Here is a 17,361-nt window from a genome sequence, read left to right on the forward strand (position 1 = left end):
GCTTACATGTGGCAAGCACAATAACCACACCGAGTTTGGTACAAATTGGTAAAACGGTTACCGATATACTTATATGTGATCATAAGTGGGCGGTGCCCCGCCCCATTTTCCAAAATTGTACCATAAAAGTATTTCTTGGTAAAGAATTTTTGCAAGAATCAATTTTGAATAAATTAGCTTCAATATTTACTGATTTATCGAAGATTTTGTATTGCTTTAAATTACCGTTATATGGGATGTGGGCGTAGTTATTGTCCGAATTAAAAGATTTTCGGCCATTTGGTATGGTGTACCAACTGTGCCAAGTTTGGAAGAAATTGGTGCAGCGGTTACCAAGATATACACATGTAACCATAAGTGGGCGTGGCTACGCCCATTTTCCAAAAATTTATAATATTCCTATTTTTCGTCTAAAAATTGCTGTAAATATCAATTTTAAGTGAATAATCTACAGTAGTTACTAAAATATCGCAGTTTTCGTATATCCGAAAATTGCCGTTATATGGGATGTGGGCGTGGTTATTGTCCGAATTTAAAAATTTTCGGCAATTTGGTATGCTGTGCGAAGGCCAACAACTGTGCCAAGTTTGGAAGAAATTGGTGCAGCGGTTACCAAGATAGACACATGTAACCATAAGTGGGCGTGGCTACGCCCATTTTCCAAAAATGTATAATATTCTTATTTTTCGTCTAAAAGTTATTGTAAATATCAATTTTGAGTGAATTATCTTCAGTAGTTACTAAAATATCGCAGTTTTCGTATTTCTGGAAATTACCGTTATATGGGAAGTGGGCGTGGTTACAGTCCGATTTCGCCCATTTTCAATACCAACCTACCTTGGATTAAGGGAAACCTACATACCAAATTTCGTTGAGATATCTAAATTTTTGCTCGAGTTATCGTGTACACGGACGGACAGACAGACGGACAGACGGACAGACAGACAGACATGGCTTAATCGATTTCTTTTTTCATACTGATTATTTATGTATGTATACATTTGTCTATATCTATCTCGATTCGTTTTGGCTGTTACAAACAACCGTTATGTGAACAAAGTTATAATACCCTTGTGCACAAGTGCGCTCGGGTATAAAAATACATGGACATACATATATGGTGAATAGAAATATCCCTTTTCCCTTACAGTAAACCTTTTGGTGTGGGCAACAACATGGGCGTAGCCAGGTAGGGGCAGGGGGGTGTTGCCCCCCCCCCTAACTTTCAAATTTTCTTTATATATATACAAGTAATTTTTAGCAAAAAAAAAACCGACTTCAACTCCCATATAAAAAAAAATATATATATATATATCTCATGATCCGCTGATCGGATCTTAACCAGATTAGTATGGGACCACCTCTGAGACACTACCTTTCCGAGGCAAAAAATTACGAAATGTTGACGTGGTCCAAAGTTATGCGGTAACATACATAAAAAAAAAAAAAAAAAAAAGATTCCGACGAACTGATAACCTCCTCTTTTTTTGGAAGTCGGTTAAAAATAGTACCCTGAAATACCACCTTAATAGGGTCGAGAAATTCTATGGGACTGAGAAATATTATTTTCTACTTTTTGGTCCTTTTATAAAAACGGGGTACATAAAAAAGTTTTTTTGAAGTGAAAATTCTTACACGAGTTCGGAGATGGTTACGTTAAATATTTAACACCAGGTCATAAAATCTGTACCGTTCGTTCGATTTTCAAAAATGAGGTGTCACATGAAAGGCCTCGTCCTTCAGGTGTGCAACGTAGCTTTAGTTCAATGAAAGGAGTTGCCACATGTTAAAAAATCGAATTAAAAATTTCTCCGGGTCATAAAATGTGTATCGTTCATTCCATTTTATAGGATGAGATGTCAAATGAAAGGGCTCGACCTGCAGATCTGAAATATGATTTTATTTTTTTAAAGGGTTGCCATATATACGAAAATCACATTAAAATTATTTATTAAAACATAGCTTTAGTTCAATGAAAAGAGTTGCCACATGTTAAAAAATCGAATTAAAAATTTCTCCGAGTCATAAAATGTGTATCGTTCATTCCATTTTATAGGATGAGGTGTCAAATGAAAGGGCTCGACCTGCAGATCTGAAATATGATTTTATTTTTTTAAAGGGTTGCCATATATACGAAAATCACATTAAAATTATTTATTAAAATAAATAAAGTATCCCAATATCATGATGCAATATAACAAGGTGTTATCAGTTGGCAACTTCTCGCTCTAATTCCGCCATATTGACTGCCTTACGTGAAACAGTGTTACTTCTTTAACTATTCTTTGCCCATTAATATAGTTGAATGTTTTTAATTTTTTCTCAGTATACACACTTTGTTTTCTTAAAAAGGTATTTTATCTTATTTTATTTCATTTCATAACGAATATACTATAAAATAGCAAATTTTGTTTAGGAAAAAATGTGAAATTCTATATTTTTCCCCCACATGGGGACTCATTTCTTCCCGTTTTTCTTCTCATTCTATTGAGCTAAGGCAGTGTCAAATCGAGCTGTCACAACTGATACTACCTTGTATTATTGCATCATGTCCCAATATGGTTATCAAAAGAAATGGTTTTGAATAAAGATGAATATGACGATAAAGATAAGTAGACCTGTAATTCTCGCAGGAGATTCAACGTCAACTTTTTGCTGGCCGAATCTTATAAACTGACAAAAAATTTTGAAGAAAAATGTTTACTGGAAATAGTTAATGATCCATCAACCAAAGGAGCGGCTAACATTGATGCGGTTTTTCCAGTAATATTAATAATATTGAAATAAAACGTTTCATATCTTACCTAAGTTACCATAATCTACTAGTTAACATTGTAGATATGTATGTTTATTCAGCCACAAATAATGATTATGCAGTTGGTTATAAAAAAAAACAAAAAATTAAAGAAAATCAAATCGTAAATGTGGATTGTTGGAGAAACTGTTGGACCAAAATGTTTAAATTAAAAATCTAATTTTGGGCCGCGTCTGCTGGTCTATTATATTTTAAAACGTCACCCAAAATATTTCAGACAAATACGTTATTACATTAAACGAGCAAGTCTTGCATATATATATATCCATAGGGTTCTCGCTTGTAAAACGATAGAAAAAGACGGTATCAAGTTGGAAGGAGAGTGTAAAGTGTGGTTGGAACGATGGACAAATAAGGAAAGCGAAAAGCCATTCCCAAAATCAGCAGCAGAAGTTCTTGGTAAATGCGACGCATATGCTTTTCCATTGATTAACAAACTTATCCGCATTCTGGTCACACTTCCTAGTAATGCTACTTCCGAAAGAAGTTTTTCAACCCTTCGCCGGTTAAAAACATGGTTGCGTATTTCCATGAATGAAGACAGACTGATAGGTCTAGCACTTTTACACGTACACTTAGATATTGAAATTGACACTGAAAGGATAATAGAGAGATTCGCAAAAGGAAAGCGCAAAATTGAACTTGCAATTTAAATTATTGCAACAATAATTCTGAATAAGTTGTTAAGTTACTTAATTACATCCTTCATTTTACCAACATTGTAACCAAGAAATAAGTATTTATATATATATGTTGCATTAATAAGGTATAACTTTAGATATTTTGTGTTTTTTTTTTAATAAAACATGCAATTGCTTTATTAGATCTTGCACCAAATTCACAAAATGAAAAATAATATTATATCACAAAACACTTCATAAAAAATGCTCGAACATATATTTGCATGAAAAATAAATTAGGGTTAGATGCCTGTAATTTAACGTTATTTGACAAGTTGATCCCAATCGCCCTGTATCCGCCACTGTATGCATATTGATGAATATATAATTGATCTTACATACATACATACATGTATTGATTGACTGTAATTCAAGTTCTCTCATTTNTTCACAACATGAAAAATAATATTAAATCACAAAACACTTCATAAAAAATGCTCGAACATATATTTTCATGAAAAATAAGTTAGGGTTACATGCCTGTAATTTAACGTTATTCGACAAGTTGATCCCAATCGCCCTGTATCCGCCACTGTATGCATATTGATGAATATATAATTGATCTCACATACATACATACATGTATTGATTGACTGTAATTCAAGTTCTCTCATTTCTAATTTGCAGTTAGTAATTTTAAAACTTGTTAAGTCATTGTTTAAATAGTCACTGGCCAATTAGCCAAGAGTAGCTATACATATGCACAGTGACTTACACAAGTGATCACGTTTTGATTTTTTTTTAATACTTAAAACGTTTTTCAGGTAAAATTTTTTTCTATTAAAATATTGTCCAAGCTTTAGCCAAAACCATACGAGGGCGGCTAGTAGTATATATGTAAATGCGATAACCAGAATAACTTCTTAAAATCAAAACCAATCTTTTTTGTTCATATTTCACTGAAACCATATGGAAATTAGGTTGAATTTAAATGAGTCGCTTTTAATTGTTTATTTGTAGTTTTAACAATTTTTACAAATTTGAAGTGCCCTGTCAAATATATTCGGCAAGCTATAACTTTTGAACGATAATATTTCCACAAAAAATATTTTTCTCATCTTCAGAGGATCAAATTTTCCTGATATACAAACTTTTAGCTTAGCCAGATTGGAAATGCGCATATATATGTATGTATTTTTACAACAATGTTCATATAAGTATATATTTATGTACATATGCATGTTGATGAACATATAATTGATCTTACATACATACATACATATGTATTGATTGACTGTAATTCAAATTCTCTCATTTCTAATTTGCAGTTAGTAGTTTTAAAGCTTGTTAAGTCATTGTTTTTTGTGATAGAACGATACGAGTACCGAGTACAGAATATCGATACTTTTCATGAGTACTGAGTAGTATCGGGAAATCGATACTTTTTGACAAGTACTGAGTAAGTATCGCGAATAACAAAAAATATCGAAGTTTTAAGCACTATTTTAAGTAAAAAAATTAAAAATCCATATGAAAAATTTCGTTCTTTCAATTACAAAATGTCGAAAATTCGAAAATTACTTCCACAACCAATATGAATGTCGTGAAAAGGAACATAACGCTCATATACTTCAACACTTTCGTAGCCCAAAAAAAGCCTAGAAAAACGGCTTTAAAGTATTGAATTTACATACTCCCAAACTAAAAATTAATACCTATTTTGTTCTTATGAGCTACTGGTAATCGGTACAGCTATGAAATTTTTATACACCATCGAAAAGGGGCAGCGGTCTTTTCAACATTGGCTTTGGTTAAAAATTCTTAAATAATTGGAGAATGAATATTTTGACTTCACCTTCTATAATGAATGGGTAAGAGAATGGAATTCGAATCGATAACTTGGCTATTCTCCAGCATACCAAAGCCTTCGTTAGCGAATATATTCTACCCTCGTTGTGAATTCGGAATCCAGCCTATTCTGGAAGACAATTTTTATGAAAGAGAGCATCTATTTAGAGAATGGACTTCACAACATTTGTTTCTCATTTTCTGCATTTGAATTTTATTTTAAAAGTAAACTGGTTTATAAATACAGTGAAACCTCCCTTGGGCGGACACTCACCGTCAGTCATTTTTTGCCCGCCCAAGAGAGGTGTCCGCTCAATGGAAGTGAAGCTTATTTTAGTACTTNAAGAGGTTTCACTGTATACGCATCAAACATTATAGAATATTTGCTCTTAAAAACCTATATGTAGTTCTTTGCTATAAACGATTACTTTACACTTGTAGAAGTAAAATTTTTGCAAGTTTATTTCAAAACTTCTTTTTGAAGTGCTTGCTAGATCACATTTCAACTATTTAAAGCAGTGTCAATTTAATTTACAAATAGGAAGAGGTCATGAAAACAAAGCAATCTGATTTTTTTTACTTTTCATGTTTTAAAAATACTTGAAAGTACGAGTATTATCGATACTTTTTTGCAAATATGAGTACTGGCATCGATTCTTCTTTAGAGTATTCTATGTGAGTACTAGTATCGATACTTTTCTATCACTAATTGTTTTAATTGTCACTGGCCAATAAGAGAAGAGTAGCTATATGTACAGTGACTTGCACAAGTGTTCACGTGTTGATTTTTTTTTTAATATTTACAACGTTTTTCAGGTTAAATTTTTTTCTATTAAAATATTGTCCAAGCTTTAGCCAAAACCATATAAATTAGAGTTTCAACATACAAAATTTAGGAAAATTTTCTTCAAAATGTCGAGCTTTTTAATATGAATCTTTAAAACATTTCTGGGTTTCAGTTTTATAGCCCACACAATTTTAGTCTGATGAAGTGCAAGTTTCAACCGGCTAAAAAGTTGCGTTGATTTTTATTACTTTTTTCTTGTGACGACTTTAACTTGAAAAGCGTTGTGAAGATTTAAGGAGAAATCAACATGTGAACACTTGTGTAAGTCACTGTATTTATTTATATATGTACATACATATATTAACTCAAGTATTAATTAAATTTGCAAAGTCATTCAATGAATTGCTTAGTCATGGAACAAGTATGAAATTACATATATGTAAATGTTCACCAACCTGCTTTTGACTAACTTTAGAAATTTACTACTTAGCCGGCCGGAAGGACCGACGTTCTTCAAAAGTGCATCACTTTAAATTTGTATATGTTAATCTGATATGTATCTTTCAGAAAAACTAGAACAAAATTTTGTTGAAAAAACCTAAACTAAAGTCTTCCTTACACATATGATTAAGAAGTTGGTTATTCGCTCGGATAGAATATAAGCGACCTGAAAACTTCTCTATTGAGTATCGTTAATGGGAAAGTGGTGAGGGAAATTTTTGTAACCTTAAATACTTGTTTAATATTTTAAATAAGTATATACATTACGCAAATGCCTCGTTGCGCGTTCTTTTGTCGCTCGTTTACAAAAAAAAAATGCACCTATAGATAAATTCTATGCCTGAATAGAGTGAAATTTTGGCTTATAACAAACATTTTCAATGTTTTGCTTCATAAAGTGGCTTCTCAGATGTGTGTATAGTATATATATCGCTATCTTAGAGCGAAATATGGCTGAGTCCATTTTTACAAGTTGTTTACAAGTTTACAAGTACAAACGGCTTGATATTTGCTACTAAAAATGTTCCTAAATTTACAATAAATTGTCATTTTGATAAAAAAAAACCGAATGGTATACTCGAAATCAGAAACCATACCCTAGAAATATGGAGGCTAATCTTGTCCTCTTGTGACTGTGGACCAGTTCAGTTTTGTTGAAATGGGATAATTCAAAAAATAACCAACCCGCTTGCCTAAACTTTCAAGTTTAACCAAAAATCCGATCAGTGTGCTTTGTGTCGCTTTGCGATCGATGCGCATGCTCTTGAACTTAAAATAAAGTTACTGGTATCATACGTTTCCCTCCAATAAAGAGACGACTCTATCATATTTAAAGCGGTTGACTATTACGTAACTGTACTTTAACTTTATTTTTAAGCATCATCTTATAAATTTTGTAGTTAATGTAAAAAAACTTAATGCCAACTTATTAAATAATCTTTAAGAATATCTTGTTTATATAGACGGTAAATTAAACTAAAATAATAAATATTTGAACATTTACCTAATCCATGTACTTATTAAAAATTTAAATTTTCTTGAAAGTAAGTATGTATGTACTTAAATTTAAATTTGAATAGATCACTGATTTTTTTACTAAGATAACGATAAAAAAACATCACGTATTCTAATAAGTAAGCACATCTATATGTATGTACATATATACACTTATCCGCGCGCGCTAAACTTTCTCTCCAACAGGCTTAATGGTCAGCTCATGAATCTGTAAAGTAGTAAGTAAACCAGAGAGATTGAGATATACAAGTTTTAAAATAGCTAACGAAATGCTAACCTGTACATGGGGCGGAGTTTGCAAACAATAAATTAAAGCATCGGCAACATCGTCCGCCTTTAAACGTGGCATATTTTTCAATTTTTCAGCCATTTCGCTTGTTATTATTTCCGTGTCTACAAAACCAGGGCTAATACTCTAAAATAAGTAAATTAAAAGCAAATAATAAATACATGTATAAAGTAGAACTTCATCATAAACCGTGGCGACAATTGCTGTACCGTAATTTTCACTTGGGTTTGCATGCTCAAAAACTCTTGACGATAAACTTCTGCCAATGCAGTTACCGCAAATTTGGATGGTGAATAGATATTCATTGGAATACTAAGGACACTTGGCACTCGATGTCCGGTAATACTATTGATTAAGAAAACATGTCCATCACCACCGTTTGCCTTCATCGAGCGAAATGCTTCCCGTGTGGCATTAACCAACCCCAATACATTAGTTTCAATGATATCTCGGGCATCGTGAGAACTGCCTTCAGCTAACAAAGAGCTATGACGGCCAATACCAGCGTTATTTACCAAAACCGCCACAGGTCCATACTTGGCTTCGATTTTCTTAAAGGCAGCTACGACTTCTGCCTCATTTCGCATATCACATTGGAGGCCATGGATGCGTTTCGCCGCCACGGCATCTACTTCATTCCGCAGCGCTTCCACTCGTTCCACGCGACGTGCGAGACCTACCACAACAAGTCCCCTGGTGGCCAGGTGTCGAACAATAGCGGCTCCAATACCAGAGCTTGCACCTGTGACTACAGCAATGCGATTATTCCAACGTTCCATATTTTCCACTTAAAGTTTTGCTTACTACCAGTTACAATCGTTTTCAAAAGCACTAGACAACTAAAAAACCTTTACATTTTTATCCCATTATTTATACCCAACATATAGTCGATCAACACATGTATGTAGACATGTAGGTCTTGTAATTGCATTACTACATATGCATATATTAAGCTTATTGCAGTTAAACATGCAATAAAAAGCTCAGCCTGAACAAAGCGAGTACATATGTATTTTTAAGTTTTTATATACTTATGATACATATGTAAATACGTACAGTAGTTTTAGGTAAATTAAACTTGAAAAATTGCTAAATTTTTGGTTCAATTATCCAAGTATTCAATTAACCGATACTAATTTAATTGAATACTTCGTTCAATTATAGAAATCCTGCTTAATTGGACAACCTAACCATTTGAAAGAAAATGTATATGCTTAACTTAAATGTTTATTTTTTTATATTTAAGTAAAAATTTTAGTTTTAAAAAATAAAAAAATAAAAAGCAAAACAATTCATATTTATAGATACCAATGTTATAAAATATTAAATAGACTTGTGAAACAATTGGCCGGACAAAATTAAAAGTACATTACTTTTCTATAATACAAATTTTGAACCTTTTAGGCGGCGAAACCAACTATCCGGATTCAATTATGCAGTTAAATTTGTATGTAATGTATATTTGTGCTGATTTAAATAAGCGGGTAAATCAATTAAATGGGATATACCAAATAAGCGGGTAGTACTTTAGTACAAACATACATCTTTCGGTTGAAACTTTATGGCCCGAATATTTGCTAACCAGACGGGTTATTTTCTTACCATTGTCGTTTTTTTCTGTGCATTTCAAACTCAAGTTAAAAATACCTAGAACGATATTTTAACTTGAAAAAAATATTACCATACTCGAATAAAGCAATAACATCGAACCTTAGCCGCCAAAACGATGTAAGCGAAATTTGTTCAAAATTTTCTTTTCGATGCAGAAATTCTCCTAGAGCATCTGATGAATTTCTGCATCAAATGTAAAATTTTTAATAAAACGTGGCTTACATATTTTTGGCGATTAGGGTTAGATATAGAAAACATTTTTTTTTCTTTTTTGAATTTTTATAGGGTCATGCAGCTGACGATAATAATTTAATAGCATAAAGACACTACCCCTACTCAAAATATCTCTTGGACCATTAAGGACAAACTCGAAAATTCTCAGTAGGATTGGAAAATTTTTGGTGGCGTGCAATAATGTCAGAAGAATTGTGGAAATTATGTCATTGCCATAAGTAATCTTCGGAGAAGGTCAAAAAAATATATACATTTTTTAGGATCCTGATATTAACACAGAATCGAAAAGTGAATTAAAGTCAGAAATGTTAAAAATCATGCAAGCAATAGGATGACGTGTAATAAGGTCAGGACACTATTGCTTATCTATTGTCTATAGACGATATTTCCTTTTCGAAAGCGCAGCAAAATCCATGGACATTATTGCTCTACCACGGCGTCATTGCATAACACCACGGCACACAGTGGTGCCGTCCCAAACATTTTTTCGAAAAAATTAGGAGTTGGCGTAGGGCTTTCATTTTTCATATGTCACAGTTGTGGGCATAAATCAAGAAAAAAAGAAAAATGGTCGCGATCAGTCTATTTTAAAGCATACCTTCCATACAAGCCTAAGCTCGAAATCGGCCATTAAAACCGCACCGATGATATGACTCCAAAATTTGTCCTTATGTGAACTCTATAAAAATGGGCAAGGTGGGTTGATTTTAAAGCTTACCCCCCATACAAACTCGAATTATCAACCGCCTTAAAATTGCATAAATTCCATCACCAGTATATGAGAGTAGGAATAAACCCTGCAGTTTACCACAGCTGAAAGCTATATATTAGTGATTCCAAGACGTCCACTTATAACCTTTGACATTGACAGAAAACATTTAAAATATACATAGATATTATTTCCATAATTTATGTTTAACTTAATATTTATCGAAAATGTATACAGTAAACTAAAAAAAGGATTCAATTAGCATAAACAAACGTATTGCAATAGTCGAAATAATATAAGTTATTTCTAAAAATACATTACAAGGTACCTACATTTTTGGTGAAAAACGCACGTGTTGCCATTATCTTACTTTAAGGTTTATATTTCTTAAAATATAATTGCTGTGGTACAATTATAATAATTAAGTACATGTAATAATTAAAATAAAAGGTCTGCAGACCTATAAAAATGTACTTTTTTCCTCTCGGGCACCACTGTGCGGTGGTCCGCGACCACCCCTCGTCGCGTCGCGCCTTGCCGTTCACACATTTTCTTTATGTTTTTTATGACATACAAACGCACATTTTAAATTTATTTACAAGTTCAAAGACAAATAGCTCCACTTTCTTGTGTCATTATTGCAGGCGAAAATAATCGCAGGATATGACATAATTTTTCATGTAATAAATTGCATTATATCGAATGGAATTTGATATTGATAAATGAAGTTTTTGTTGGCTAAAGTATTTGCTTGTAATTCTTACATAAATGAATTAATAAATGTTTCTTATTATTGTTATTAAAGGCGTAATGTTTGGATGGCTAGTAACATTTTTGATGACATTAACACATTTTCAATGTGTGAATTTTAGTCTAAATAATAAAATTTAAGGGGTAAATCAATTCCAAAGTGACTTAATATGTTTTGACATTAACTCACTTTTGGGCTTTGTGCTAATGTCGAGAATTTATGTCAACTGACATTAATTCCAAAGTGGCTGGTTCATATCCCAGTGACCGCGATGAAGAATTCTGATTAGGAGATGTAGTGATCTCCGAAATAGCATCTATAACTTCTACCGTTTGTAAACTATTTATTGTTTATTATTATTATTTATAATTTTTAATGAAAACAACGGCCTCGTGCTCAGTAGAATTTGTTGCATATTATTATTTAAGTTTGTTGTTTTTTAATGAAACGATACTGAGATGAGTTTGGCGAAATTATAAAAAAAATAATACTAATTTCCTTTGAACATGTTTGGATATGAAAAAGGTAAGCTGTATACATACAAATAGCTGCAAGTAAAATAATAGTAGCAACATTTTAAATGATGTGGTTGGCAACTTATATTTATTTATTTTTATTTATTTTAATATAAAAATGGTTCGATCTTTAACAGAAACCAGATAAATAAAAATTTTTAAATTAGGTCGCTAAAAATCACCGTTGAGTTTTTAGATTTTTTTTGTAGAGGGTCTTGCACATTTACTTCTATATAAAAATAAATTTTGTTCATGCTTCGTATGGAAAAAAAGAAAATGCTTGTCAGCAATGAAAAAAAATATATCTAAAAAAATCAACGATAATTTTTAACGACACCGAGGGTCATTTTATTATACTAAAATTTAATGGGCTATAAAACTGAATACTCAAACTATTTCTAAGGAGACTAATTTAAAAAAAAATTGTTTAAGTTCGATTCGTTTTTGTGCAAGCTTTGAAATAAAGCAAACGGCAATAACGCAAAATTGGCTCTATTCCACTTTTAAATAGGAAATAATACCAAAATTTGAGTTTGCCAACCTTTGTTGGAAATAAAGCAAATTTTGCCTTATTTCTCAGTGCTATTTATACTATTTGTAACAAAAACAGTTTACTGACAGAAGGAAAGGAAAAGAGTCGTCTCTAAAAACTGCTCAACAAATTGGACATAGCACTTTTGTATGAATTTTATTTGCATGCTTTTTAATATGTTGAAAACATTGCTGGAAAACCTAAAAATGTTTGCCTGGAACCATGGCGCAATAAACAGGTGAAGTAATAAAACTGCTTTCCCGCTTTATTTTCTGTCATTAAAGGCAATTTTTCAAATAAGGCAGTGTCAAAATCTTTCTTCTCGCTCTAATTACTTCACCTGGTATAATTCCGCCATTGCATGGAACAAACAAAAGTTGCCGTTACTGTTCGCAGCATATAGCACAGAGAATATTAGGTTTGTATAGTAACCAATTGTCAGTACCAATTTGTACTGGAACCTGCAAATTTTTACTGGAAAAGTGTATGATAAGGCAAAAATTTGCAAGAGAGCACTGAATTGAGAATAAATTATATTAATTAATTAATTCTAATTCTAAATAATAGTGGCGTTGGCAACAGTCGTGTTGCTTGAGCTGATCTGCTCTTTCACACTGCTGCTTGCTCACTTTGGTGAATACCACTAATGTTATTCAATCCAGCATTCAAAGTGAGGAAATAGCATATACGTCAATAAACACCGTTGTTGAATATTTGAACTCGATTGATCTTCCAGGGATGACCCCACATACTGAAACTGAAAATAGGTGCGCCAATTATCGTGCTGGGGAATATTAATTAGCCAAAACTTAGCAACGGCATGCGACTCCCAGTTAAGAAATTGATGAAGAACGTAGTGTAAGTAAAGATCTTAACGTAGCCTTTAAAAGGTGAAGAATTCCCGTGATTCCGACCGATACACCATTTCAATTCCCAATTCGATTGGCATTCGGAATCACAAATCAATAATGCTCAAGGTCAACCTTTGGAAAAGTGTGGTTTAGATTTAGATGCGGATTGCTTCTCAGATGTTGCATGCAGTGTTGCCGCGCATAATTTTTACTGGTAGCCAAATTCCCTTAAAAAAAGGGCTAAAAAAGAGCTAAAAAAAGTCGTTGTGGCTAAAAATGGTAGCAAAAATTTTTTACTTACATATACATATAAAAAATGGTATATAAAAACAATGCACTTTGGAAAAGAAGCTAATATTCCAACCAAAAACCTTTTTGTATAAAAGAGGAAATATACGACACCAGCTTGCTGGTTCCATCAAGTGATTGTACCATCAGGCTCGAAGCTTATAACTTACCAGCATGCTGGTGCAATATTTATTTCTTTACAAATGAGGTCGAGGAAAGATCGAAATGATTAGAGCCGAAATTTCATAATTTTTCTAGCATTTTGTTAAACATTGTTTGTTTTTGTAATTTTCAACTGCAATATCGTGAACTTAATCTTCCACAAACACGGCTTTGACTCATATAGGGCAAGAAATTTCCGCCAAAATATTTTTTACTTAGAAAATTGAGCTAATTTCACCACTAACGACACCAGCATGCTGGTACAATCACACCACAAGAACATACACGGTCAATTGACTTTATGGGTCATTTAACAAATTTAGCATATTAAGGGCCGTGAACGTATCTATTTTAAACTATAGTTAAATCGTTAACAGATAAGTTAACAGCCCCAATACTTTTACAGTATGTAAGCGTAAGGAACATACAATACATATATGTATATATATCTGTCTTTCTTAGTTTAAAAATTCATCTCTTACATAAATGCAAAAAAAAAAAAAAATTAAGCATATACAACTTTTTCATGCCAAGGATGAATAAATTCTAAAAAGGGCTAGGGGCAATTTTAAATTTATGTGGCCAATAAAAGTATGTGGTAGCTAAATCTATCCACCAAAGGGCTAAAACGGCAACACTGGTTGCATGTTCCCGTGTCGGCTAACCAGACATCCTTAATATCTATGCAGAGAATAGAAAAACGACAAATATTATGAGCACACAAGTACTTATTACAAAATCAAACACATATGAAACGCTTTGTTATAATAATTTATCATCCATATAACAGGTATATCCCACAGCAAGGCGTGGCAGGGTACAGCTATAATTGTATATAAATGATCTATGAGGCAGTCGATTTTCCAACCATCAGTAAATTATTTTGAATTAAAATGCTTCGCCCATTGGTCTAATTGTCAGCTCAGGAATCTGAAAGTAGAAACATTATTTATTTGCACAAATGTGTTTCTAAGCAATAACCCACTAAATCCGCTTTAACAAAAAAATACTTATTTTAAATTATGTAGGTACATACTCTTATTCTGAGTTACATTTTCGAATTTTATTAAACTTTTGTTTTTGGACTTCAGCGGTTATTTGTTGTCAACGCAAAAAAATATGTACATGTTTTGAACAACACTCTTTTTGGAAATTCATAAACGCTACATCAAGATATTACAGGTACTCGCTTTCCGTAGCATTTTAGGTGTAAAGTTGCTACGTAGCAATCTAGCACGCATTTTGTTGGAAAAGCAACAAAAGATACTGAAGGTTTTAAGTGTTGTCATTGGTTAAAACTCGTTACCAGGGGGTTTCTGAGGTGGCTGATTACGCATCCGATGTCAGTTTTCAAATTTCAAAACGGCGGTACCCATATGGCGATCAATTAAAAAAAAACTCGTCACTCGGGAGTTTTTGGGTCGCTGGATTATGAATCTGAAGTTAGTTTTTTTNCTAAATCCGCTTTAAAAAAAAAAATACTTATTTTAAATTATGTAGGTACATACACTTATTCTGAGTTACATTTTCGAAATTATTCAACTTTTGTTTTTGGACTTCAGCGGTTATTTGTTGTCAACGCAAAAAAATATGTACATTTTTTGAACAACACTCTTTTTGGAAATTCATAAACGCTACATCAAGATATTACAGGTACTCGCTTTCCGTAGCATTTTAGGTGTAAAGTTGCTACGTAGCAATCTAGCACGCATTTTGTTGGAAAAGCAACAAAAGATACTGAAGGTTTTAAGTGTTGTCATTGGTTAAAACTCGTTACCAGGGGGTTTCTGAGGTGGCTGATTACGCATCCGATGTCAGTTTTCAAATTTCAAAACGGCGGTACCCATATGGCGATCAATTAAAAAAAAACTCGTCACTCGGGAGTTTTTGGGTCGCTGGATTATGAATCTGAAGTTAGTTTTTTTAAATTCAAAATGGCGGATCCAATATGGCGATAAACTTAAAAGAAAATTATAGGACTTGTTTGAAACTCGGATCCACCATTTTAAATTTAGAAAATCTGACATCAGATTAGTAATCAGAAACCCCTGACCTCAGGAACCTGGTGACGACAGTGCTTAAATCCTTCAGTATCAACGATTTAATTTTAAGTCTCTTTTCGAAGGCATATTTTCGGGCACTAGGCCCATTCTAACTGTCCAAGACAGGTACGTAATTAAGGGAATGTTTCCCAATAATACCAGAGTAATTACATGCAAAGCAATATTTTTAGCTGCACTATAACATGCCACGAAAAGAAAAAAATATTAAAACATCAGCGTTTTTATAAAAAAATACGTTTCCCCTTTTTATCACAAAAACAATAATTTGAGGTAGCGTTTAGGAATTAAAAAAAAATGTGAACCACTCTAATGTACATATATTATCTACCTGCACATGTGGTGGCGTTCCCAGACAGTAAATTAGTGCATCAGACACATCGCTCGCCTTCAGCAAGGGCATCTCTGTGATGTAAGGCCGCATATCCTCCGTAAATACCTCAGTGTCTACACAACCCGGACTGATGCTCTATTAAAAAATGCCAACATAATATTAAAAGGGGTTTACAATTCGACAGAAAATTATAAGTCAATGTACATATTTCCATACCGTCACTTTAACCTTGGTATTATTTCTGAAGAATTCCTGGCGGTAACTTTCGGTCATCGCGGTGATTGCATGTTTTGAAGCAGGATAAATTGAAATTGAGTTATTTGTAAAAGGCACTTGGTGGCCGGCTATACTGTTGATAATTACTACATGTCCATCACCACCATTCTCCTTCATTGATCGAAATGCCTCACGTGTGGCAATTGCTACGCCCAATACATTCGTGGCGAGGATATCGCGCAAATCCTCGGAGTTATTATCGCCCGCTAAATCTGAGGATCGTACAATACCCGCATTGTTCACCAACACAGCTATTGGTCCAAACTTTGTAATGATTTGCTGGAATGTAGCGACGATTTCGTCTTCCTTTCGTACGTCGCACTTGATAGCATGAATACGGTCGCGTGCGTCTGCCTTGACTTCATCGCGTAATGACTCAACACGTTCAACGCGACGTGCCAAGCCCACGACGATCATTCCATTATTGGCTAGATCCTTGGCAACAGCTGCCCCAATGCCAGAGCTGGCGCCTGTTACTACTGCGACACGATTTAGCCAACGTTGCATTTTCCTAAGATTCGAATTGTTTTCAAGTTGTACGCTTAGCTTCTCGCTGCTAAAGCTTCTTGCTTAAACTAAAGTATTTATACTTCTTTGGACACTACTCGTGTATACTTATGTATGAGCAACGTGCCTGACTGTTCATTTGTACTTTAGCAACCGGTTATCAGTTCTTATCAAGGCATATGCAACAAGGTAGTAGTGAATTCGACAGTTTTCTCTTTTGGACTGCGACTTGAATGGCAAAAATATAACAAAATATTTTAAATCGTATCGAAACAAAATGGGCTAGGGATGTTTCGAATGTCATATTTTTCACATTGGCGAATGCGAATTTCGGAATGCGAATGTTAGGAATAACATTAAAGAAGCTATAATCAACTTAGTTATCGTTATTTTTACTTAAAAAATTTGTAAATTATTAGAACCTTGAACGAGTGCTTAACCTATACAGTGTTTGAATGTAGCAGTCAAAGTTCAAAAGGGGCATATAATATTTCAAAAAAAGTAATTTTGCTGCTTTTTCTCCCATGAGACGATTTCTTAGGGGCTCGTATATAAGGCCGGCTGCACTGAACAATTGCTCACTTGGAACGCTGGCGGGTGGAGCCCTCAACATTTTGCGGGCCAGATCTGTCAATTTGTCGTATTTTACTTTGGGTT

The 17,361-nt window shown here is 33.4% G+C and overlaps 2 protein-coding genes across 2 annotated transcripts; both read right to left on the reverse strand.

Moving 5' to 3' along the window:
- Nucleotides 1–7,405: 7,405 nt before the first annotated feature.
- LOC108364658 (farnesol dehydrogenase-like) lies at nt 7,406–8,700 on the reverse strand. The gene is made up of 3 exons (XM_017618420.1): nt 8,084–8,700; nt 7,863–8,000; nt 7,406–7,793 (listed from the first exon to the last, which is right to left on the reverse strand). The coding sequence occupies exons 1-3, from the start codon at nt 8,651–8,653 to the stop codon at nt 7,752–7,754; spliced, it is 750 nt and encodes a 249-aa protein (XP_017473909.1). The 5' UTR covers nt 8,654–8,700; the 3' UTR covers nt 7,406–7,751.
- Nucleotides 8,701–14,235: 5,535 nt separating this feature from the next.
- Nucleotides 14,236–16,922, reverse strand: LOC108364659 (farnesol dehydrogenase-like). The gene is made up of 3 exons (XM_017618421.1): nt 16,138–16,922; nt 15,919–16,056; nt 14,236–14,457 (listed from the first exon to the last, which is right to left on the reverse strand). Exons 1-3 carry the CDS (start codon nt 16,702–16,704, stop codon nt 14,416–14,418), a joined length of 747 nt encoding a protein of 248 aa, XP_017473910.1. The 5' UTR covers nt 16,705–16,922; the 3' UTR covers nt 14,236–14,415.
- Nucleotides 16,923–17,361: the final 439 nt, after the last annotated feature.

This window comes from Rhagoletis zephyria, unplaced genomic scaffold (genome assembly GCF_001687245.7).
Source record: "Rhagoletis zephyria isolate East Lansing unplaced genomic scaffold, Rhagoletis_zephyria_1.1 Rzeph_scaffold_01625, whole genome shotgun sequence".
NCBI lineage: Eukaryota > Metazoa > Arthropoda > Insecta > Diptera > Tephritidae > Rhagoletis > Rhagoletis zephyria.